Source organism: Blennius ocellaris, assembly GCF_963422515.1.
Source record: "Blennius ocellaris genome assembly, chromosome: 12".
In the NCBI taxonomy this organism is placed as follows: Eukaryota; Metazoa; Chordata; class Actinopteri; order Blenniiformes; family Blenniidae; genus Blennius; species Blennius ocellaris.
The window spans coordinates 16,460,141-16,484,364 of record NC_137661.1 but is presented as its reverse complement, the minus strand read 5'-3'; the positions used below and the strand labels follow the sequence as shown (position 1 = coordinate 16,484,364).

The 24,224-nt window shown below is 40.4% G+C and overlaps 1 protein-coding gene across 1 annotated transcript in view; it reads left to right on the top strand.

Annotated features, from left to right (window-relative positions):
* Positions 1–14,142: 14,142 nt before the first annotated feature.
* Positions 14,143–24,224, top strand: part of trabd2b (TraB domain containing 2B) — a 62,708-nt gene continuing 52,626 nt past the window's right edge. The window contains exons 1-2 of the mRNA XM_080506834.1: positions 14,143–14,638; positions 17,379–17,948. Of these exons, the coding sequence (XP_080362960.1) occupies positions 14,525–14,638; positions 17,379–17,948 (684 nt within the window). The 5' untranslated portion in view covers positions 14,143–14,524. The remainder of the gene's footprint in view (positions 14,639–17,378; positions 17,949–24,224) is intronic.

Here is a 24,224-nt window from a genome sequence, read left to right as displayed (position 1 = left end):
TCCTGTTCATTGACTTCTACGGTACAGAACTTATTAGGTCTATGCTCCTGCTTCTCTTCCTGCTCGTATCATTACAGTTTGTCCTGGAGCATGGAGCCCGCCATTGTTGTAGTTATTAGGATTTCCTTTATTGATCCCCTGAGGGAAGTTAAAATATCACAGCAACCAGGTACAAGGCACATATATGTATGTAATACAATAAAAGCACATTAAACACTACAGGTTTTAATAAATATATTAAATATTTTAAGAAGTTAAAAGTTAATTTTAACAAGTTAAAGAAAAGCACTTTCAGCAGCAAAGGAAAAGTGACAACTTCAACACCTCAGTAATTACTTCCACACAGAGAGAAGCGGGACTGGAGCATGGCTCTACTTTGGTTGTGTTTGCTTTGGCGTTCTATTGATGCCGGGTGCAGGTATCACACCTGATTCATGACTAGCTTCACTGTCCAAAAGGACCTTCTTGTTGTTCTTGGCTGAACGTCGAGTTCTCCTTGCTATCTCACACTTTCTCACTCACCAGCTTGAAGGCATGCAAATCCACATGCCCACATGCTATAACCCAACAAACTTGTAAATACTATTTAGGGATTTTCTGTCCATGTCTTTTTGGATTTGGTCCGCATAATCACAAACACAGACATTGGAAAATAACACAACAAACATGAATGAAAATAGTTGGGGTTTAGCCATGCATAAAGTATATCAAATTTGCTTACTCATTCAGACAAATCCATTTGAATCTTTGAATATTGTTTTGGGGTTTTGTGAAATTCGTGATATACGCAGATGAGAAAAACATGTACATAGCACAAATGTTTTTTATGAGTTTGTTTTCAGGCTCTGTCTTTCATCTCTTTCACTCAGCACAGACAGAAAAACTAAGCTTTTTTTCAGTGTTTGGTTGGCACAGAGCATATCCTCATGAGCATCTGTGTGCTGCTGATTTTTAGCCATGTGAACTTGAAGTCTTTATTTTTACGGGTTCAATGCGATCAGCGTCTGAGGAGTACACTGTGGGAGGTTTTCAAGACAATTTAAAACACTTCTTCTCAAGCTTCTTTTCTACCCATCATTGTCTCGTCTTTTACATCCAACGCCAAGACACTCAGTTGGACCTCCATGCTTTACATGGCAGACCGAAAGAAAAGCAGCACGGTGCATTTTATCTTGATACTAATAACTGCACAGACCAAACTGGCCGGACTTACGAGAAAGTTTTATAAGACAGTGAGCTCCTTCTGTATGCAAGCCTTTAGTGTCAAGAAGATAGATGGTTTCATTATGTTTCTTCATTGTGTCCATGTGTGGGTTTACAGTACAGAGTGCCAGTGTGGTGCAGTCTGTGATAAGTTCAGGGAAACCAGTCTTGCAATAGATGGGGCACTTGGAGAAAATTAAACTCTCACTGTAATTGTTAGAACATGTTTTGAAACGCAGGAAAGCCTGCAATGATTTGCTTTAGTTTCTTGGGATTACAGGTTATTGGTTTGGAAATGCTGACATGCAGATGGGATTCTCAAAATGGTTAAACCTGGGTTTTAGATAGGATTGTGAAACTGGAAGTTGTTCACATTTGGATCTTCATTTCTGCCCTTTTTATTTTTGTTTTATTTGAGAGAGAGTTAGAAACATCAGGCCTTGGCTCAGCCTGAGTGGCAAAGTTGAGGTTTGGACAAGAGGCCTGGTACAGGGGGCAGGTCCAGTTGGGCGTATGGCTTTGATCCAAATCCGCCACCTCTGTAGTGGCCACAGCATGAATCATTATAAGATTTGTTTAAAAGAGTGGCGGTTAACCACAGTACAGCCCTGTTGCATGAGAGCTGAATGGTCTATTGGTTTTGGATGAGCTCAGAGGAGTTGGTGGAGAACTGGGAGCCTGGCGAGCAGCAGATCAGAGGTGGACTGTTCAGAAAGCTAAGTCTTTCCAGGGATGGCCTTGCCTCTTATAGTCATAGAAATACCCTGAAAGACTTTGAGGAAGCACAGATGTTCACACGTGCTGAGGTCTGTAATTGTACAGTTATGGGTTAAATATTAACTTGTAGCCACACACGTGAAAAAAAAATTCACTCTGGCTACTTCTGCACAAATTTAAAGTAACTTAATTTACAGGTGTCCATTTCCATGTCATCAACTTCAATGTATTTAAAGTCATTTAAATTTGGGCAAAAGATTCTGGTTGATTTATTGGAATATAAATTAGCAGTTTACTCCAAACATTTAGGTTGGTTTTCTAATCATTGATCCTCCAATACTTTCTGTGACACCTTGTTCCCACTAAACCCATTAAGATACAATCATTGGGTCTTGTCTGAACCCAGTCCTTGCCCACAGCACTCTGATGATGGAGTCATTAGCATAAAAATGATGTAGTGTGGAGTAATTCAAAACCTCCACATTGCTTTCATCACGAAGATTATTTTTTCATTTTAAAAATCCTGCAATAGTCATTCCATTTTCATTTATCTGTGAAAGCAGTGAGGCCTTTTGTAGAAAGAACATCCTGTTCTCACAACAAATAACTGCATCCTTAAAAACTTTTTAAAACATGTTACGTATTAAATGAATAGAAGTCCCTCCAAATGCAGCAAAATAGACTAATCAAGTATTTTTTTATGGAAAGATTCATTTTGTCACCTTAATGTGAGCTTTAACATCTGTAAAATAAAAAAATAAAGCAAAAAGTGAGGATAAAACTCAAACTTATAGCAAGACATGATTTTATTTTGTTCAAATGTTAATTTACAATGTTCTAGTTTGTCTTTTACATTGAAACACTATTTTTGATGTAGTAAAAGTAGTCGAATATCATGACATTCCAACCTAGATTATTATTGAACCTCTGTTCCTTTTTACTTAGTGAGGACGTGATAGCCTGGTATTCCTCAAGCACCTCAAACTGACAGCTATTCTCTTTGTCTCTATGTGTATGGAGAGCCAGAGGTTAAGCACCACTCTGCTTATATTTAGAATACATCAACATTCAAAATTACTTTCAACAAATGTAGTGGAGCAGTTAATTTTTAAAGAATTGTATTGTTTGTTGATACTTCAATATAGATAGTAAATTTCTACTTCATTTGATAAAATACATGATAATCTGCTTGTAATATGAAAAAAGAATCCATCTATCTTTCGTACCACTACAGTTCAAGTTGTTAGTGTCTGATGGTGAAGGTAGTTTACATTCCAGATGGTGAATTTAGAGACATCTATCCACTATATATGTATGTCTTTGGACAGTGGGACAAACACTGAATAACCAGACATCTACAATGGACATGGGGAGTACACAAACTCCACACTGAAAGTCCCTCAAGCTGACGATCAAATTGGGGATTATATGAAAAATATCAATGTCATGCATACTAAACTTCACCCTTGATGGAAGTAAAGAAAAATAAAACAGATTACAAGATTGTGTTTGACATCACTAAATGATAGATGATTTCCCAAAATGCTACTTGTGTTTAACGATGAACTAAAGCAGATAAGCCACTATCTTTCCATTTCACATAATTTGTTTTGCATCGGCTTGACAACTTTGACAATGCTCCTTCGGTGAAAACAGAAACGGATTTTCTTTTCTTTCCTTATGTCAGAAACTCATTGCCTTTATTTCTTTCCCTCTCTTGGTCTCTTTCAAACACTCTGCAGTTACATAGCAACCGACAAAGCCAAGACAAACAGGAACCCAAGGATTACTCAAGTCATTTTTATCAACATCTTCTTCACTTTTCTTCCTTCTAATGATGTCTGGCTTCAGAAATGTTTCCACGAAACAGTTTCTGAGTCTCCGTCAGGGCTTACGAAGGAATTACAGTTCAAATTACTGACTCTGTGGCTCATTTACTCTCTGAATCCATGGTCTTCAAAACAAAAGTTGCATGTGGACATGTCCAGTGATATGATAATAGCATGAAATGAGAACCACATTTCAAGGGAGAAACTCTTTCCAGTACCGCAGAAAGGCTTTTATGTGTTACGTTTGATGTTGCAACACATAGAAGACGAGAAAGGCAGGACCAGAGACAAAAGTAAAGATGTTTTGTGGATATGAGGGAGGAAATCTGTGAGAGCAAAACAGACAAATGCACCAGTAGGGGACCAAGAACGATGAGACAAACGATCAGAAAACATTTAAACAAGTCACAAATGTTATAAAAGTTGGCAATTTAGAGTTACAATACAACAAATGATTCAAGAGTAGCAGGTTTTGCTTTCAGTAAATTATATATAATTGGCATATTTACGGATATTAATAAAGATAATACATTTAATACAACAGTAAACGCTACAATAACTTAGATCCACGATTCTCAAACTAGGGTACCTGAGCTCCCTCTCGTGGTATGTGCATTTAAGTCATAAATATATCTTTTTAAATGCGGCAATATGAGTCATTGACTAAATGGGAACAGGCAGTGTATCGGTAAGGTCACATGGCCAGAGCTATGGAAAACAGAACCTTTATGAATCAAGTTCCTTATACAGTCTGTATATGATGCATTATCCAACCAATCCAACCTTTTCTGTTGGGGCAAGGTCCAATCACCATTATGTCCTTTGTTCCAAGGACGAGGCACTCTTGAACACATCCTGAGTGCTTGTCCTAAAGCACTCAGGATGTGGTCATTACGACCACTCGCTGTCGGTCATCACCGAGTCCATCTCCAGTGCCATTGACCAGAGCACAATTCACCTACCATCAAGACAAGAAGTTTTATTTGTGAGAACGGGACAACAGCGAAAGCCACACTAAAATGCCAAGGCAGGCCTCTGTGGGACAGCTTACGACTCGCAGATGAGGTTGGACCTGAAAACCCAACTGAAATTCCCCGAAGCCATTGCTGAGACCACCCTTCAACAAGATATTATACTGGTCTCAGAAACATCTAAGGAAGTGTCCTGTAAGCTTCCAGTGCTAGCAGGGCACTTTAGCTTACAGTGCTCTGGAAGGAGAGGATCGAGGAGGCCAATGAAAGGAAAAGTGCAAACTACACCGAGCTGGTGGAGCGGTGCGGCAGATGGGTGTGGCAAACCATGTGTTTGCCGATCGAAATTGAAGGGAAACACTTTGCAGGCAAGTCTCTTTGCAAATCCAACAGCCTCCTGGGCATTGCTGGTCCATGTAGAAGGAAGGCCTTTGGTCGAGTTTCAGAGGCAGCTGAGAAAGTTGTCTAGATGGCTGTGGACCAAAAGAGACAAGCTGTGGATGAAAGCCTCTTGGACACAGGCCGGGAATTGATTACTTTGACGGTGAAAGACCCGAAACACCCGATGACTGCAGATACGATCTCTGATCACTGGTGTTTAAGTGCCTCCAGATGTTTCCAACTCATATTTAAAAACATATAAAATTATCCAAATAGTACAAAACTTGGTACATTTGCAAAAACAACACACATACAAAGGCACTATAACCGTGAAAAGGAAATTACTAATAGAGGCAATTTGTCTTAAAGGCAGATGAGAAAATGACAACTTCATTTGACAGATTGAGACATAATCTTTTTTCCATATTTCCTCTATTGTATTCCTTGTCTGGACGAAAGGTTTGATGGCCGCTGTCTCACTGTGCCAACTGAATATGAATATTGATGATTCTGATATCCTTTTATGCAAGTAACTTTATATTCCCAAAATTAGTCCAGTGTTTTGTGTTATTTGCAGTAATCTTCACCCTGCAAAAACACAGCTGTGATCAGGTCCCTGCTTTGGAATTTCCAAAGTAATTATTGTTTTGATGAGTCTTTGTGAAATATCCAATATGATTTTACTACAGTAACAAAATCTGTTCAGCACATTCAGATTCTTCATTACTATCACAGAACAAAAGTCTAACTTCTTTCATTGCCATTGCAGAATGTTTTGCAGTGGACTGGTCTGCCAAACTGATTGATTTGTTACAGCTTTGCTCTAGTCACTCTTCTATGGTTATCTTCTGTGTGCGTCACTATGCCTCATTCATCTTGTGAGATACTATCACTGAAGGCTGCTGGGTAGCGCCCGAAAGAACTGCTGCCTGACTGCTTATGTGATCTAAACACAATATTTCAGAGTCTCACTGAGACATTGTGTATATAGTCGTGAGCTGGATATTTTTGATTTGGGGTCTCCATATCAGCAGCTAAACAGTGTGAACTCAAACTCGAAAAAACAATATAAAAAACAAACAATATAAAAACATGACTTTATTAATTATATATATTATAATTTATTTTGCTTGGAGAAATGACACTTTCATTATCAGGTCTGTGTAAAACAGTAAGAGACGTGAAATTTCAATGATTGAGACAGGTATGTCTTTTGGTCTCAGTTACCTCTTGTGTTTATTTGTTCTCCGATGTTGGGGTAATGTTTTTTCTTACTGCCAATACTCAAAACTAATTGTGGAAGTAAAACCTCTCACAAGTCTACAACTAAAAGCAGATTATGGATTGTTAAACAGAGTTAGAAACTTCACATATACATAGGTTTAACTGCTAATCCTCAGCTATTCGTCAATGTGCGCATGAGTAAATAAACCCACCTCTTTATCTCATCATTGTGATAATATTTATGCAGGAAGACCAAATGAATTTCACATGGAAGTTCACGCATTGTGAGTGTCATGAAACAATTTGTCATAAATGCCATCATGGAAAAAATGTTAATTATGGAACTATCTTTGGCAGACATTTTTCAGAATTGAAAAATGCACAGTAAAGTCAGATCATAATGGGCAAACAACCCTTTTCTTAAAACTTGTATTGTATTTCAAAACAAACCTGTGAATTTGCTTTACCTGACTCAAATGTGAAAAGATTTGACTATCTTAAAAATTTCAGGCCATAAGTAAAAGAGCTAGAGAAGTATCCTGTATCCTCCTATGTCATTAGATTTTTATTGTTACAAAATTTTGAAGACCACATTTATTATGAATAGCGCCATGAGCATGGTAATAGGATGATAAAGCTAACGTATCAGGGAATGAAAAAAGACAGGAAACTGAAAGAATGAAGAGAAGGAGAAACTTACAGGCTATAAAATCCAATGACTACTTTACAAGAACAGTTGACTCCTGTATCCAGTGTGCTCAAATTACTTTGTAAATATTACCCTGTCAACTTCATTTCAGAATGTTCGATATCAAAACAGAACACAGTCATCTCTGGACATGTGCAATGTGGTGAGTGAGTAGCACGTACATTGGCTTAGATGTGACTTTCAATCATGGTAGCATGCCCGAAGCTAGTCGACCACGTGAGGCTCAGCTCTGGCTCATAAATCAAGTGACTGTCTCCCTATGGCTGCTTGGTACTGAATGGCTGAGAGTGTGATGTATGTTTCTACCCTCTGCAGTCAATTTAAGTGACTTTTGTCTGACCTGTGTTGAATCACAGCAGTGTCCGTTTATACATACAACTGAAAACTGTACTATACATGACTGATGTTTACTAAATGACTGGAGGCCTCCAAGGTTTATGGTGACTGCATGTTAAAATAAAAACAAAACAAAAAAGCTCCAGTTCCATATTGATCTAACTGTAGCACCTTGTGCCAAGACAGCCTATAAAATGCCGGTGAATTTAAAGTATCGGTCTGTGGGTGGCAATATCCAACTGGTTTTAACTTAAAGATCTCAACAACTGAATAAATCACCATGACATTTAGTTAAACATTCATGTTGCCTACAGGATGTAACTTACAGACTTAATTGGTTTGGTGAGGTAATATATATCATTGCACATCCTTACACCACCGTGAGGTTTACATTTGATGATATTGTGCTAAACCATACCATACCATACCATACCATACCATACCATACCATACCATAACATACATCTATATTCTTCACTGCTTATCCTGTTCCGGGTCATGGGATGGGCAGAATACACCCCGAACAGATTGCCAGTCTATCACGTTTCACATTCCAGGAAGAGGGAGACAAATCTGACCCCCATCACTACCCAAGAAGGTCACGTCATTGAGGAAGAGCATCAGAGCTCCATCAGATTAAGTCTGTAAGATTTCTTCTGTGGTGCTCGGAGGAGAATTGAGGCTGTCATCACAGGGTTATTGATATTGCAGTTGAACTATATTTTCAGCTTGGTTTGCTCAAAAAGACACTTTACTGTAATCCTGTGAGGAGTTTTGCAGCAACTCATGATAAATGTTCAACTTGTTTTCAGTGTGATACATTAGTATTATTTTTCTCACAATCAGAAGTAATTTCTACAAGTGGGTAATGCGATATTTTTGCCAGGCTACACGACATACTCATACCCTATGGAAGCATAGGCCAAGCACCAGGCAGGACCATAAATAAATCAAGAAATGAAAGAAAGACGCAAAGTTTGTGTATTTTCTTTTTTCTCTCTTTCTTATGGCAGATTACACTATAAACTGTGACACATGTTCAGGATCAGCTGAAGAAGCAGAAAATTACTTTTCTGGGTCATTCCATGGAGGACTGTTTGTGTACCTGCCTGTACACGTATGTATGCGCATGTTTGTGTATTCAGCCGAAGGACCAATGCTGTTTAATGTGTTAACGTGTGTGTGTGTGCGTGTGTGTGTGTGTGTGTGTGTGTGTGTGTGTGTGTGTGTGTGTGTGTGTGTGTGTGTGTGTGTGTGTGTGTGTGTGTGTGTATGTGTGTGTGTGTGTGTTCCTCGTCACCGGCTATGCTTGTGTTTGTGTCTATTTTGCCATAGAGGCCATACTGTTTGACATGTTTCAGCTGCATTCACATGTATGGAGGTGTGTTTATATCAGCTTTGTGTGTGTGTGTGTGTGTGTGGTGTGTGTGTGTGTGTGTGTGCGTGTGTGTGTGTGTGTGTGTGTGTGTGTGCGTGTGTGTGTGTGTGTGTGTGTGTGTGTGTGTGTGTGTGTGTGTGTGTGTGTGTGTGTGTGTGTGTGTGTGTGTGTGTGTAGCGTGGTAGCAGAGCATGCTTCTTGACAGGCTCTGGGCCTGTTGACAGCTCCACTGCTCCCTGTCAACCGCCAGAACAGCCCTATGTGTGAGTGAAGATTAGCTGTAGGAACGATGCCCAGAAAGCAGAGCGAGGGGTCTGAAATACGTATAAAACTGCTTGTGTGACTACCTGTATTAATGCCTAGGTGCTGAGCTGATAATTTTCTATTATTTTGATCTTGAAAGTACCCTGATTCTCTACCTCATCCACTCACTTTTCATAAACAATTAATTGTCGCCTTTTAAAATATGCCCTCTAAAGCAATCAATTATGTGTGTGTCGTATCAATACAGATTCATCTATCTGAACTAATCCTGTTTTTGTGGCATTTCTGTTTCTTTTCACATCAATTGGTTTCCATCAACACCTCTTCTGATTGTGTTTTGTTTTTTCCCCTTTTTCATTCTTCTATTCACTTCCATTCCCTCATTCCTCGCTGTCTCATATTTAGATTAATCTATATTCACACTGACACATGAACTTAAGGTCTGGGTTTTGGAACAGACCAGCCAAGTTTTACAGAACCATGCATTGATCTTGAAAATAAACAGAGCTGAAAACCAAAGGAGATGTGGGGATGAAAAGACACAGAGACACGGAAAAGAACATATGATAGAGAGGAAGCATGAACTGTCGAATTATGTTAACAAAACAGCATACACAGAGGAAAAAAGAGGGCTTTCACATTATTCTTCCAAAGCTTTAAACTGATTTTGACCTTGCTGCTGAAGTCTACTTTTATTAATCATGTTGATCAAGGAACTTTTTTTTGTGAAAGACATACGTTCTCAGGGTAGCTCAGTCAAGATATTTTCCCTCCTTTGCGTTTTTGTAAGGTTTGACAAGCTAATATTTGTGTGTGTTTCACAGTTGTAAGTAAACAAAGATCAGAACTGGAATGGGCACTCAGTAGAGCGCATATCTTCTCCAATGCCACATTTGCTTGCGGAACTGCGTGAGCATTTCAGTTTTTGCGAAAGGTTGGTAAAATACGTGCATACATACAAACCAATAAATACACTTGGACAAAAACATAACCTTCTCCCCAATGTTCATTCGTGAAGGTTGTAAGTCAAGACTGAGGTAGCTTACTCAGAATCAATTATACATGTTGGTCATCATCAACAAAGAGAATGCTGGTATACCGATTTAATGAAAACATCAAGCAAACATTGGGTTGATGCAGAAATATGACAGATTTTCCCCTCTACCAAACTAAACCCTCAGCCAGGTTCAGCTGACTCACAGATGAGCCATGCTTTGCTTTCTGAAGTTAATATGGAGGAAAAGCAACATAAGCTACATGTGGTTGAGCCCATGTCTCACGCTTGATGACTGATATCTTCTATCAAGGCAAACGTGAAGTTATAAATGTACTATATATATGAGGCATCAAAGCACTTCATCAACAGGATAATCTTCAAAAAATTGCATTAGAGCCAATGTCCACCTTCAAAAAAAGTAATGTTCAAATCCCAGTTGGAGCTCTTCGGGTCCTTGAGGCTGAAATTCATATACGGACACCAGTACAGACCAGACAATTAAACTCAATAGCATAACAGCTGCTGTTTTTACTATGCACTCCATTCAGCGTAAAAGGCCTTACATGGCATTGGAAACCTCCGATGAGCCCTCGTCTGAATAAACCACAAGCAGGGCATTGACAATGATCCACAACAGTATTATAGAGACTAACAATAAAAAACATATATCATATTTTCATCACATTATGATATCAATGCCATCTATTGTCCTGTGCAGAGATGTGTAGCAGCAGTACTATGGTCGTTGAAATGATAAGAGGGGAAACATCATTATTCCTCCATATCTTTTTCTTTTACCATTCAAATGGCCAAAAGGTGGATCTGCTTAGCAGCAGGGGGAGGCTTTTCACTCCGCCACATCTCCTGCTTTGGCTTTCAGGGGCAAATGGGGCAGAAAAAGAGGGAAGACAGCAGGGGGGGTTTCCAGATATAGATAATACAAATTCTCACAATGCCAATGATCAGTGGGAGAGGGCCCAGTGCATCATGGGGTGACTTTGCCAGCCAGGCTTTTGATGTGGGCACATTAGAGGCTCTACAAAGCAAACATTAGATGAGGCTTACTGTGAAGAGGCTCTGCATATGGATACAAAAAGATTTTAAAAAAAAAATGATGATAAAAACTCTTGCCTTAGCACAAGAGCCATTTTTAATAATGCCACACATTTATTACTAATATGCCCAACCTTCTTTATTTTTAAACTAAGGGTCATCAACAGGTGAGTTGCATATTAAAAGAAAACATCAATTCTTTCTGCATATGAAACCGTACAGGTGGCTGCTTCAGTCTCTTAAAGATACTGAAATTACTTTATGTTTTGACAATCTCGGCAAAAATTATAACTTCCAGATTATTGTACCAATATGGTAGCTGCCGCGTGACACTTTTGAAATCAGAGTCTGCATGCTTTTTAGAAAGCTGCAGAAATTCCCAGAGATGGGTTAAACATAGATAGTAGACAGTTGCCTTCACTTGATCTAGTTTGATTCCACATATCTTTTTATTTTCTAAGAATCTTAAGCAGATAGTGGTCCTTCTTCTGTTCCCTTTCATTCTGCCACTGTTTTCCCAGGACACGTAAAAAGGGAAACTACAATAACATTTCACCAGATACTCAATCAATATTATTCCTTGACAGCTTCAAAGCAGGTCAGAGGACACAAGAGACGAGTGGAGAGTGGAGGGCGAGAGTGTGTGTAGTTCAACTGGGAGCAGAGACAATGGAAAGACACACAGAGAGAAACACCTTTACTCACAGTCAGTCTATCTATAAAGCATGGTGCTGTTGAAAGATACGAGGCACTCATATGCATATTTGAAGTGCCGATTTCCTGCCTTCAGGCCAGCCGTCTTTCTCTTTCTTGCCTCTGGTCCCATTCTACATTATTTTAATTCTTCTTCACGCCACTAGAGGTCCTGTGTGCATAATAAACAAAATACTATGCACACACGACCAGGCCCAGTGACATGTCTCTGCACAGTAGATACATATGGAGGTTTCCTTTTCTTGCGGTTTGTCACACTGGTGAATTTTGTAGCAGAAGAAGTACTACCTCCAGCATTACATACCAAAAAACAAGTAATGATACAAAGGCACTGGCAGTGAGTTAATATTGAGGATTTGCAGCAGGACTGCACAACTTCAGACGGACAGGCAGCACAGAGCCGCAATGACATGAAGACACTGGATCCTGTGCACGGCAGGGTCACAAAACTCAACCTTGTCCCTTCATTTTCTCCTCCTTGTGCTTAAATCTATATCTGCCCAGATGTTGAAAATGCAGGTAGGTTTATTTGCAGGCTTCATTTGTAGATTTGTACTTAAAAAAAAAAAAAAAAAGTTTCAGAGTGGAATAGGCTCACTTTTTATCTTGCCTCCTTCTGTCTCCAACGCCTCCCCAGATGTGCAGTCTGTAAGTGAACGTTGTTGCGATCTGCTAACACAACATTAACTTTAAAGTCTTCTTTCGTCCCCAGCTATATGTGCACCACGCTGTAAGGGCGGGCCCTGGTCCAGGAATCTCCTGAAGCCAGCCGCTCATAAGCCCTCTCCTAACCAGCCAAGAATGTGAAAAGCTCCTTCAAAGAAAAGCCCCTCTGCAAGGTGCGGTTAAGGCAGGTAGGATACCTGAGTCCACAGGTGGTCATATTAGAGCAGCTGAAACTGCTAAACCGAAATCCCACACCTGACACTCATGGCAAGAACCACAAAAGAGAAAAACAGAGTGCCAACGAGAGCTTGAAGATTAAATTGAATCAACACGCTTCTCTTTTGATTTTTAGGCTGTTTCATGTGTCTGAAAACATCAGAGGGTGAATTCAAGTGGATCAATCTGCAGATACATTAAACAAAGAAATGTTGACTTTTAGAGCTTCCTGCTATTCAACTTACCCTGTTCAAGTCAGATTCAATAGTCAGACGGCAGACGTGTCAAAGTTGAACAACAATGATCTTTGTTTAAAAAAAACAGACTGATCAGAGATAGTATTTTCCACAAAGCAACCAATATGCTTCGTGTGACTATAAAACACAATGAGTGTGGAGGGGGACAGAGCTGCTGATTAACAGGAGTGAACTCGGAGTGGAAATGAGGGAAGAATGAGGCCCAGGACAAAGAGTTACTTGTCTGCGGCCTGTCAGCCACTGGCCTGCAGGGAGGGGCCCGGTGCCACTTGTTTGAGGGGTCCCCATGATAAATTTCCACTACTTGACTCTGTCACACTCTCTGCCACTTGGACAATAACTGAGGTCACAGCAGAGTAGTAGAGCGTTGACGTCGTGGCCCACACAATGAGGGGCCACTTTTCTCATCACACACCATTTATTTCGAATTTGCCTGGACATCCTTGTGCATATTGAGAGGAACACTGAAACAAAACAAAAAACCAAAATCCTTACAGGTGTCTTTCAGGCCAGTTTATTATATCTTTGTCCTGTGGATATGAGTCAAAGGGCAAATCTGACTCAGTGGGGCCTTTGTATAGATGTATAGAGGGCTCGTCAAACATAGAAGGACAGACTTAAATACACAAGAGTAGGAAACATGTGGCGACATTTGAAATATTGTTCATTAACATCTTGGAAATAACTTTGCTGAAAACCACCCCAAACAAACCTCCTGGCCATCCATTATGGTCTCTTTTAATGTAGACATACACTCACCCAAGTGTTTTGTCCACGTACATATAGAACTGAGTTTTATAACACATAAAAAGTAGACTGAACATAGATGGAGAAAAAATATATGAATGTCCATCTTTGCAGCTAAACTTGTTTCGCCAGATTGTCAACCTGAAAGAATAAAACGAAAAACATCACCAATGAAGCGTTTTGCAAGGATGTGTTGAAATGATAATTATTAAACCTATCATTTAGCCGTCTGCTTCTTTAACAATAGAGTAGGTTGCGATATCAGTGGAGATCTGTCACTTTAAAGCAAACCAAATAACGAAAGGACATATATTGGCTTATAAACGTCCATTCCTCTCTGGATCTTTACTTACACGCAATCCTGTCATCCCCCTCGGAACCCGCGCCCCCTCCTCTCAAAGGCAGCCGAGGACGCGTGTAGGTAACCGCTGTGTGTATTGGGATGGGGTGGGTGTACTCCGGTCGTCCCACCTCCTTCTCTCCCAGTCAACATGCTCCAAACTCGCGGAGCGCAAACTCTCCAAAGAGTTCATAGCTCCTGCTTCAGGACTGAATCGAGTTGGAAAAGAATCTAGAAAAGTTTAAAAACAGAAAGAAAGGAGAAAAAAAAAGAAAGAAAGGAAAAAAAAAACACACATAGTGAGAGGAAGCGGCGCGCGTCGGCAGCGGCGCAGAGGCGGAATGGTCCTCCAGCCGAGCCGCACACGTGAGCCCAGAGGCCACCGGTAACTTTTTTTTTTTTTTTTTTTTGTATCCACTTCAAAGGAGACAGGGAAGGGGCAGTGAGAGGAGAAGACAAGGTAAGAGTGAGATAAAGTTCACTGAGAGCTGACTGTCACAAGTGTGCTGTCATCTGGACACGATGGTCTTCCTGCCGGGATTCAGCTTGGTCTTCCTGAGCGCTCTCCTTCACGCTGCTGCGCCCTGGAGCGCAGACAGACCGGGGAGACCAAGACAGTGCGACGCACCAAAGTCGGTGAGTGGTGTGAGAACACTTCATCCACTCATTTTCTAGAAACCGAAGTATGTGTGTGATGCTCTTCAGTTCCATACGTGTGGCTGTTATTGACCAAGAAGTATGCGACAGAGTTACAGCCATATGTCATTCATTCTTCTGCAGAGATGTATACACCTTCAGCTCAAAAAAAAACAAGACCAAAAAATACCAACAAAGCTACACTGTTCTTTCACTTGGATAATATGTGTCCAGGAGGTATAGTAAAGTTATAGTAAACGCTGGTCATATGGAGGAGACATTATAACCACGGGACACAATGGAAGCAGATAATACACAGGTTGGGTTTACAGCAAGATGAAGTAAAAATAAATAAATGCATGAATTGATGTAACATATTATTATTATTATTATTGTTATTATTATTATTGTTATTATTATTATTATTATTATTATTATTATTATTATTATTATTACTATTATTATTATTATTATTATTATTATTATTAGTAGTAGTAGTAGTAGTAGTAGTAGTAGTAGTAGTAGTAGTAGTAGTAGTAGTATTCATGGGTCGGTATTAAATCACAGTGTCTGATGACATGTAAAGGTTTAAGTTTTTCCTGAACTGACTCAGAAAATGTGGATTTATTGTATATAGATCCAGGCCTTAGAAATGAAATAGGTTGCCAAGATATATCGTTGCTGCGCGCCAACTTCATGGCTGTTTATGTGACAAACGCAGGAGGGGAACACCCACGGGTGACTTGACTTCATTTGGAAAAGTTTCATTGACCTTTCAGAAGTGATCGTGTTTCAGCGCAACATACCGCCTATTAAAACACTTATCGGGCATACTGGTACATTTTTTTAAAGTTGTGAATTGAACGACAGGAGCAGCCCTGGATGCACACCAGTTTGGTCAACTTGCCTTCTACCCGGGTGTCTTTCAGTAATAAAAACCGTGACTGTAGACATCACATCCAACACGTTTTCCTACTGAAATACCCTAAATTAAAATAAATAAATAAAACCTCAATAACAAGTGGATTTAAAAATAACATCGAAGGTGCCCTTGATTGTGCAAGATTTTTAGGTCATCATAAAGGCGTAGTTTATAGATTATAAGGTATTTTTTGTTCAGCCTCTCCTATTCTATATGCCGATAATTGATTTATTGTCAGAAATCAGGGAAAGCCTTGTGCTCAGTCGCTTCATGTGATTTGTAATGCGTCAGTACAGTGGTCTCTGTTTTCGGTTAGGAGTAATTGCCCCCATAAAAAAAAAAGCCCGAGCGTCAAGCCCTCCAGAAAAAAAACCTTGCAAACTTTCTGCATAAGGAGATCTTAATGCTCGTCAGGACTTTCGGCGAGTAGGACCACACGAAAAGTCTGCATTTTGGGGATACTTGCTGTGAAACAAATGTACGTTTAAGTAGGATGGAACGCAACACTTGCAAAACAAAGCAACCCCCCCCCCCCCCCCCCAAAAAAAAAAAAAAGAATTAAAATTTAAAAATAAAATAAAAAAAGATAGAGAGTTTGATAGAGAGTATCAAACTATCTTTTGATAGAGAAACTCTCTCGTTTGATAGAGTATTTGCACTATTAGTTGTGTGTCGAAACCTCAGTCAAGTGGACCCTGCCAATGTGGAATGTGCAGTGTTTAAACGTTTCAGATTATTTGCAAGATGCCCTTGAAATTAAATGTAGCACTTTTGATTTATTTCATCTTGTGAGAGTCTGTGCTAGAAATCACTGCATGTTCAGTGCAATTAATTATGAGATAAGAGAACATCCCACAAGAGGGCTTCACTGGTTTTTGGCTGCTTTCTGATCAGTTTAAACGATAAAGGCATAGTTGGCAGAAGCAACATGACTGGAGCACAGCTGAGGGACATCTTGATTAAATTTCAGAAGTAAACATTTTCTAAGAATAACTTTATTCAACAGTAATGGATCTCATCCTCTAAAGCGCTTGATCACACCACCTTGTAAGCCAGAAGTTTGATATTGTTTATAAAAGTAATTCATTTTTTCCATTTTTCAGTAAGGCTAACGTGAGAATGATAGCACATTTGCAGGGCACTTAACAAGAAACATATTTTAGATGCAGTTAAGCCTCATGCCTGCTTAGAATGACTGATTATTTCATTTCCATTGTAACATTGCCCCCAATAAAGAGAACCACAGCACACAAAGGCTTCCTCTAATATAAGAGACATAAACCGAGCTGTACTTAAGACTGTCAGCATCACATCTCTCTGCCTGCTGTAAAAAAAAAGAATTAACAAACAAAAGTATTACAGTGAGGTCAGAGAGGAGAGGGGGTTTCTTTCAGGTTTTGGCTTTTATGAGCTCAAGTGTAGTATATTTGCACTGCAGTCTTATAAATGCTTCCCAGGCCAAAAGAGGCTTTGGTAACCGAGGTATGCACCTCTACAATACACGGGGGTCTGTTTACAGCCCAGAAGGCCCCTCTATAAACTCCCTGCCTGCACCATAGCAGCAGAGCACATCCCCAATCTGACTAGACTTCAGACTTCCTCTGTCGTCATTGCAAAATAATATTTCAATCTTTAACTTTGTTGACCCGAGTATATGAACCATAAACCACAGTAGATGAAAAATATGTCAGCTTTAGTTTTTGTGGCCACTTGAACTGCGCCAACATGATGGTTGTGGTGTTTTTGTTTCTTTTTTGCTCCCAAGATCTTGATGTAATTTTTTCTTCCTCCTTGTTTTTGCCTCTGTTTGTTTTCCAGCAAAGTGACATGAACTCTTTTTTGTGGAGAGTATACCGTACGCCACCTCATCCACCCTCTTACCTATTCGGTACCATCCATGTGCCCTACACCCGAGTCTGGGATTTCATCCCCAACAGCTCCAAACACGCTTTCCACAGCAGCAACAATGTTTTCTTTGAGTTGGACCTGACTGATCCACTGACCATTTCCAAACTTACCAGCTGCCAGTTACTGCCTCACGGAGAGAACCTGCAGACCCTGCTACCTCGAGACCTGTATCGCCGCCTCAAACGCCACCTGGACTACGTCAAACACATGATGCCTTACTGGATGACTGCTGACCAGAGAGGCAGAGGCCTTTATGCAGACTACCTATTTAATGCCATTGCAGGCAACTGGGAGAGAAAGAGGCCTGTTTGGGTGATGCTGATGGTCAACTCACTGACCGAGTGGGACGTGCGGTCCAGAGGGACGCCAGTGCTGGACCTGTTCTTGGCTCAGGAGGCTGAGCGGATGAGAAAGACGACAGGGGCAGTGGAGCGCGTGGAGGAGCAGTGTCACCCGCTTAATGGCCTCAACTTCTCTCAGGTAAGAGGGAAAAAATGACGGTTTACTTTTGCTTTTTCGCCTTGGATACTCTGTGTGTACACAACTGGAATAGATGTAAAAATGTTGGTAGTGTGAGCAGATCCTAAAGGTGTGCATTTGTATTCTCTTCCATCAAAGGTAAAAAGTACAAGAACATTTCATTTTATAATCAGCATGATAGGTCCAAGCACATATTTTGGATGTTACACCTTCTCTGTAGGGAAGAGAAAATGTTGGAGGAGACTTTTGAGGACAAAGAAGTGATTAAAACTTGTCTGTTGGAGACAGCTTTACGGTTATGGATGTCTCTCTTCCTCACTAAACAAACATGCTCAGCAGCTGAATCTGCTGAAAGAGTGTCAGGCTGAGCCATGCACATGAAAAACAGATATAAGAAGGTGAGAAGAGCACAGTGCTATCTCTTTCATTAATGTAGACTGTCTGTCTGGCTCTCTGTGCGATGGCTCATACTGTAAGTGGAGATTGAAAGATGGGTGAGATAACCTAATTACCTGATGAGCAAAACATGAGGAGTAAACCCATCTTTGCTTCCTTATATGAAGATGAAGAAAAAAGGGGGGATCATGCGTCTATTTAAAGTATTGGTCAGGTGGAGCGAAGTTGTTATGGAGCCTGGAGGCCATTTTTGACTTCTGCAGGAGGTCACGGAAAACTCAGTGCTCAGCCATTATGGACAGGGAAAGAAAGGATGCTCTGTGATATTTAATGTCTCAACAACCTTTGATCCACATTAAGAACGGAAAAACATCTCTCTACGTGTATTTATTAACTTCTTACAATAAAATACACGCGCTTTCCAAGCACAGCATGCCACACACGGAGGAGCTTTGCACAAAAGCGTGCAAAGCTCCTAACAGACATATTGGCAGAGTGGGTGCAACAGAATCTGTGAGGGCCTAAACCTCCATGTGACAGGACAGAGGTCTTCGGGGCTAATTTGAGATGCAGTGGGTTTCCAGCCTCTCCTCTTTCATCAACACCTCCTAAGTACGCTGTCAAAGTCGCACTGCATGGTCTGCAAATGCCTCAGAGCTTTACTGCCCCTAGAAATAATCCCTGCAAGGCACAGTGCGTTTCTTAGTCATAAAGAGCACAAGTACTAAAGCCTTCGGTGGGGCTTTGCAGTTGTGTGCTATTGACAAATGTTTTTCTTATTATCTTAAGGGATTCGTCTGTGGTGTCTGTTGGCTTAGTCTAACTGCATCTAATGCTGATCAGCATTTAGCGTGGTAAGCGTGGGGCCTTATAACAACACAGTTTTAAATTACATCCATACATGGTTGAGAAGCAGCACAAGTCCAGTTTTAGAAAGCAGTGTTTATGCTTCTGAAAAGCTTTGCTTCACTCTTCAAAATCAATTCAATCAAACTCAACTGAATTTACAATGGGCAGTAATTTGTGTATTTTTGTATTTTTTACAAGACACATGTATAAGATTCTGAAAGGACTTTTATTGCTATTAAAAAAGAGAGTAAGTTTTATCATGAAAAACTTAAATTTCGCCTAGTTCATGCACAAGCACCATCGTCCTTTTGATCTTCCAACGTCACTATTTCTGATATGCCTGAGAACGATTCTGAGCTCAACTGAAGCTGACATGGAAACCATTATTCTCAATTATAATAATTTGTGATTAAATCTGAACATTGTGGTTGATTGGATCCCTCTATGCTTGGCTGTAACAACGATGAGGTCAGACGGATGGATAGACGAAGAGTCAAAGAGAAAACGTGTGGGCGGTAATCAGAAGAAAGAGAAACGAAAAAGCAGAAAATGAAAGTCAAAGACAGGCTGACATAGGGGAATAGAAAGAGTGTAAAGTTGTGGGTTGGGACTGCAGGGAGAATGATGTGCTGTGTCTGACCCCCTCATGCTAATATGAAACATGAGTGAAGGGATATTCGAATAGGAAAAGTTCCAAAACTTGGTGGCCCACGTATTTGTTCCCAATAAAAATGTCACAGAGCAGTTTTTTTGTTTAAGTATGCACACAAGTGATTTATCATCTGTCACACCGTAGATTTCCTGTCACAGCCTGTCCCGGTGGTACCGCTGGGACACAGGTGGTCTTGAGGCAATGGTTTGTCCAACTCTGTAGCTGGGGAACCGAGCAAATAGTTTTTAGACGAAATACAGCAAACACATCATTTTCTCTGGAATAAAAGGAGCAAGATGCACAACGGGTGTTTTAAAATAGTAATTGCATGTTTGAAGTCATAGTGTTGGTGGTAGCGTGGGAAGCATGGCGCGATATGAAGTATGCCAAAACCCTCTTCAGATAGTTGCAGTATAACAAGTGGAAGTTCACCCTTGGATTTCTCTCTATGGATTCTTCAAAAGTCAAAGAGGTGTGGATCAGCAAGCAACCGTGTATGGCTGTGGAAACATAGGCCAGTCATGGTGCGTGGTTCTTCTTCAGTATTTTAAAGGTCAATCGAGGTGGTCAGCTCTTACCAAATGCTTCAAGTATAGATTAGAAAATAAAGGAAAGCATATACCGTAGTCATATCAGCGCATGCAAGCTGCACAACTAGCATCAGGAGTCATGGTAATGTTGTGGAATGGATTGAAAAAAAACCCCAGAATAACTTAAATGATCTCGCAAATGCGTCATTCTGTTGAAGAAAGTGGCTCTTCCACGAGAAGCAACACCAGCAGAGTTAGAGTTAGTTAGAATCAACTTGTGTTTGAAGCAAGAGAGAGAAAAACCACTTCTCAAGTGCAAAGGTTCTTTATTTTCGGGAATCTTGAGGTTGGCTCCCGCCTGTGAGTCTCAGTCCCACCAAATAAACACTCATATTTATTTTCCCGGGGTCACATTACAGCTGAGGCCACTGGCCCATGTCGAGGAGAAATTACATCTTATCGGTGGCGCCTTTCTCCTGGGCAGGGGTCATGGGTCGTGCTGGTAGGTGGTGGTGGAGCCACAAGTAGCAGAGCAGTAAGGAGACTGGCAGTCTGCCGGGGTCAGTCTGGGCACTGCTGAGCAGGCAGACAGCACCCAGTCTGATAGAGCTCCTGGCTCAACCTTTGACCAGGCCGAGTTTCCATTAGCTTGAGCTACTTTGTGCTGTGGCGTGCGCAAACAAAGGATGGCTGACTTTCTGTAGACCACCCCCCCACCCTTATTTTGACACTTCAGGACTGGACAGGAGAGAGAGTAAAAACTTTAAGGGGATGAGACAGTGGTGGATAACAGCAACGGGGGGCATCCTCTTCTATGTTAGGAAGTGCCCTGTTTACTGCGTCGGTGACAGCCTGATGTGTCTATTTCAATCAGTGTGTCTCCTGTGTCATTGCTCTGCTCAAGCAGATATTGGCCTTTGGCTTTCTTTTGCGCTGACACTGCAGCCTCATACATCCTGTGGTCACAGTCAGGCACTTTCAGGCCTGGTTATGTGGCCACAACATCACAACAATGTACGTCTTAATGGTAATTTAATGTGCAATGTGATGACATTGGTTTTTCCAATATATGCATGAAACCATATAATGAAAAATACATGGTGCGAGAGCAGCAACCACTGCACGTATAAACAGTGATCATAAAGTAAAACTTGTGTCTGTCTGGGCCAGAGATATTACCTATAACTGTTTGTACCCACATAGTCTGGGTTTTCCATAAGTCACAATTACTTTATATGATATTTAATTAAATTTGGTATTCCAGTTAAATTTACTTACTGAAATAGATTGCCACAAGACAAGAATCAGTTTTTTGAAATACAATTTTGAAAAAGTTAAAAAGTGAACTACAGCATGTCAATATGGGAAAAATAAAGATCCAGATATTTCTGGTAGTACATGGTCATGTTTTGGCATTTATAGTAAGTAATGTCTTGAAAGGCTGGGAAGAAGGATTGATAAGAATAACAGCAGGAATGAAATCAAAATATGATTTTCCTGCATCATATTGAATCATGAAGAATACTTCGCTTTGTGTTTCTTGGACCGTGTTCACCTAAACAGGACATCTTTAAAATTAGGAATTAAGTAACATCCAACTTTAGTCATATCCAAATATTTACATTCAGTGATGGGTGTGTAGGCTTGAGTTTGAAGGGATAGGCTGGCCACAGAATGTGACTGATGGAAAAAGCAATTCATTGTCTACACTCTGTTCTTGTTTCTTCTGACCTCCTTACTCTTTTTTTTTTTTTGTATATCTGTTCTCTTCTTTTCACTCCCTATCTTTCTCTCTGACATGTCCCTAGGCTCCAGCTGTCCCAAATGTTAACCTATTGCTCATCGAGACATGCACACAGCGAGTGGAAAAAAGGTGGGAGCAGAGTTGAAGGCGAGGAGGAGATTTCCTTTAAAGTGTGCTGGCGATGTGTATTCCTCTGTTCAAGCGTGACATCTGAGGGTGTTTCACATCTAAGCTATAATTACCTGTGCAAATATGTGGAAAACTGCAAGGCAACACATATCAGGCCGATCATCTGGTTCTGTCGGCAGGCAGACGGCAGTCCCACTGTTGCACTAATGACTTAATAGGCCCCTTAATGACCAAATAGCCCACTGCCATCCAGAAGCACTTAGACAATTATGTGCTGGCCAGAACTCGGCAGGCGGACAGCGAGATGAAGGGAGTTAGAGTGGATGAATGTGGATGTTGGAAAACTGGGGGGGGGGCACTTGACAACAGGATAAATCACAATACTTGTACTCGATTCGTATTTTGAGAGAAAGCTTGAGCAAAAAATTGTTTCTTTATATGAGTTCAATGGCTGCCAGCAGAAGATATTTAATCGGAGAAAAACTACAATGGAGCTCCAAGAAATGTCCTGCTCAACGTAAGTGCTACAATTTTTGTGTTTTCTTAACTGGAAAAACTTAAGTCAACTTCACTGTCTGCACCAATTCATTTTTCTAAAGCTGACCAGCCCACTGAGAATACAAACTGAGAATACAAACTTGTGTATTCAGGAAAAAAAATGTTTCTCTTGTGTGAAACTTTAGCTTTAACACATATTGTTAATGAACAACAAACTTCAATCTATCCCAAAAATGCGATGTCTCTGCACCTCTATGAACTTGCCGCAGTGTCTGTATTCAACGAATCCAGCAGAGGTCATGTCCCTTTTCGCTCAGAGTACCTGAGAGATCCGAGATAATGATTCCACCACATTGTCACAGAGCTGAGTGCTGCTGAGGCAGTGAGTTAAGAGTGACAGGTCAGAGTGCTCTTCCATAGTTTTGCATTCATTGTGCCAAATTCTTCCCTCCTTTCTTCGCCCACATTCTCCCTTCCTGCTCAAATTGTAACAACCTCACATCCCAGGATCCATTTTTAGTTTGGCTTCTTCTTCTTTTCAAGCTGGAATCAAAAACTGACTGACACATGCCTGCAAGTACACACACACACACACACACACACACACACACACACACACACACACACACACACACACACACACACACACACACACACACACACACACACACACACACACACACACACACACACACACACACACACACACACACACATATTCATAATCAGTTTCTGTATAATTATTTTGTCAACCTAACAGTGGAAATTGCAGTAAATCAAAAATGAAGACACACACACGCACACACACAGAGTCAGAAATATGTCTTTATTGCATATTTGTTAATCACAACAAGGGAAACTGCCATATTAGACTGGAGGTTGTTTTCTGTGGAGCGGGCAGGTAGTTTCCAGGATGGCTGAGGTTAATCTCAGGTTGTCTGAGCCAGAGGCTGATTGATCACAGGCAGGAATGTGACTGACTGATTTCCTCAGAGACCCACTTGGCCCCTTAGGAATGCTGTTGTCTTTTGGGACGTTGTTTTTTTATAACCTTTGTTTAACCGGGTTAACCCTGCTAGAATTAGGGATCAGAGAGACTATGCTTAAAAAGTTTATGCTTTTGTTTGACATGGTTTACTTATAATTATGGTCTCTTCTCATGTAAAATTTTCAAAGTTTCATGAACAATTTTCACATTTTAGTGAGTTAAGATCATTAGATAGTAAATGCACAAACTAAACTCAGTAAACATGAACATAAAATGACTGTGTATATAGTGTAGCTGTAAGAATTTAGCGTAATCTGGTTTTCGTTTGAAAAATAAACATGCTGGTTATTTTTAACAATTGTTATCAACAGTGTTTATTTTACTTCAGTCTACAAGTCGCAATGGTCTCCAAGGATCAGTCTGCCAGAATGACAAACAAATACTTAGTGTGAAAATGGCGTCGTTGGTGAAAAGACATGTGATCCAGACT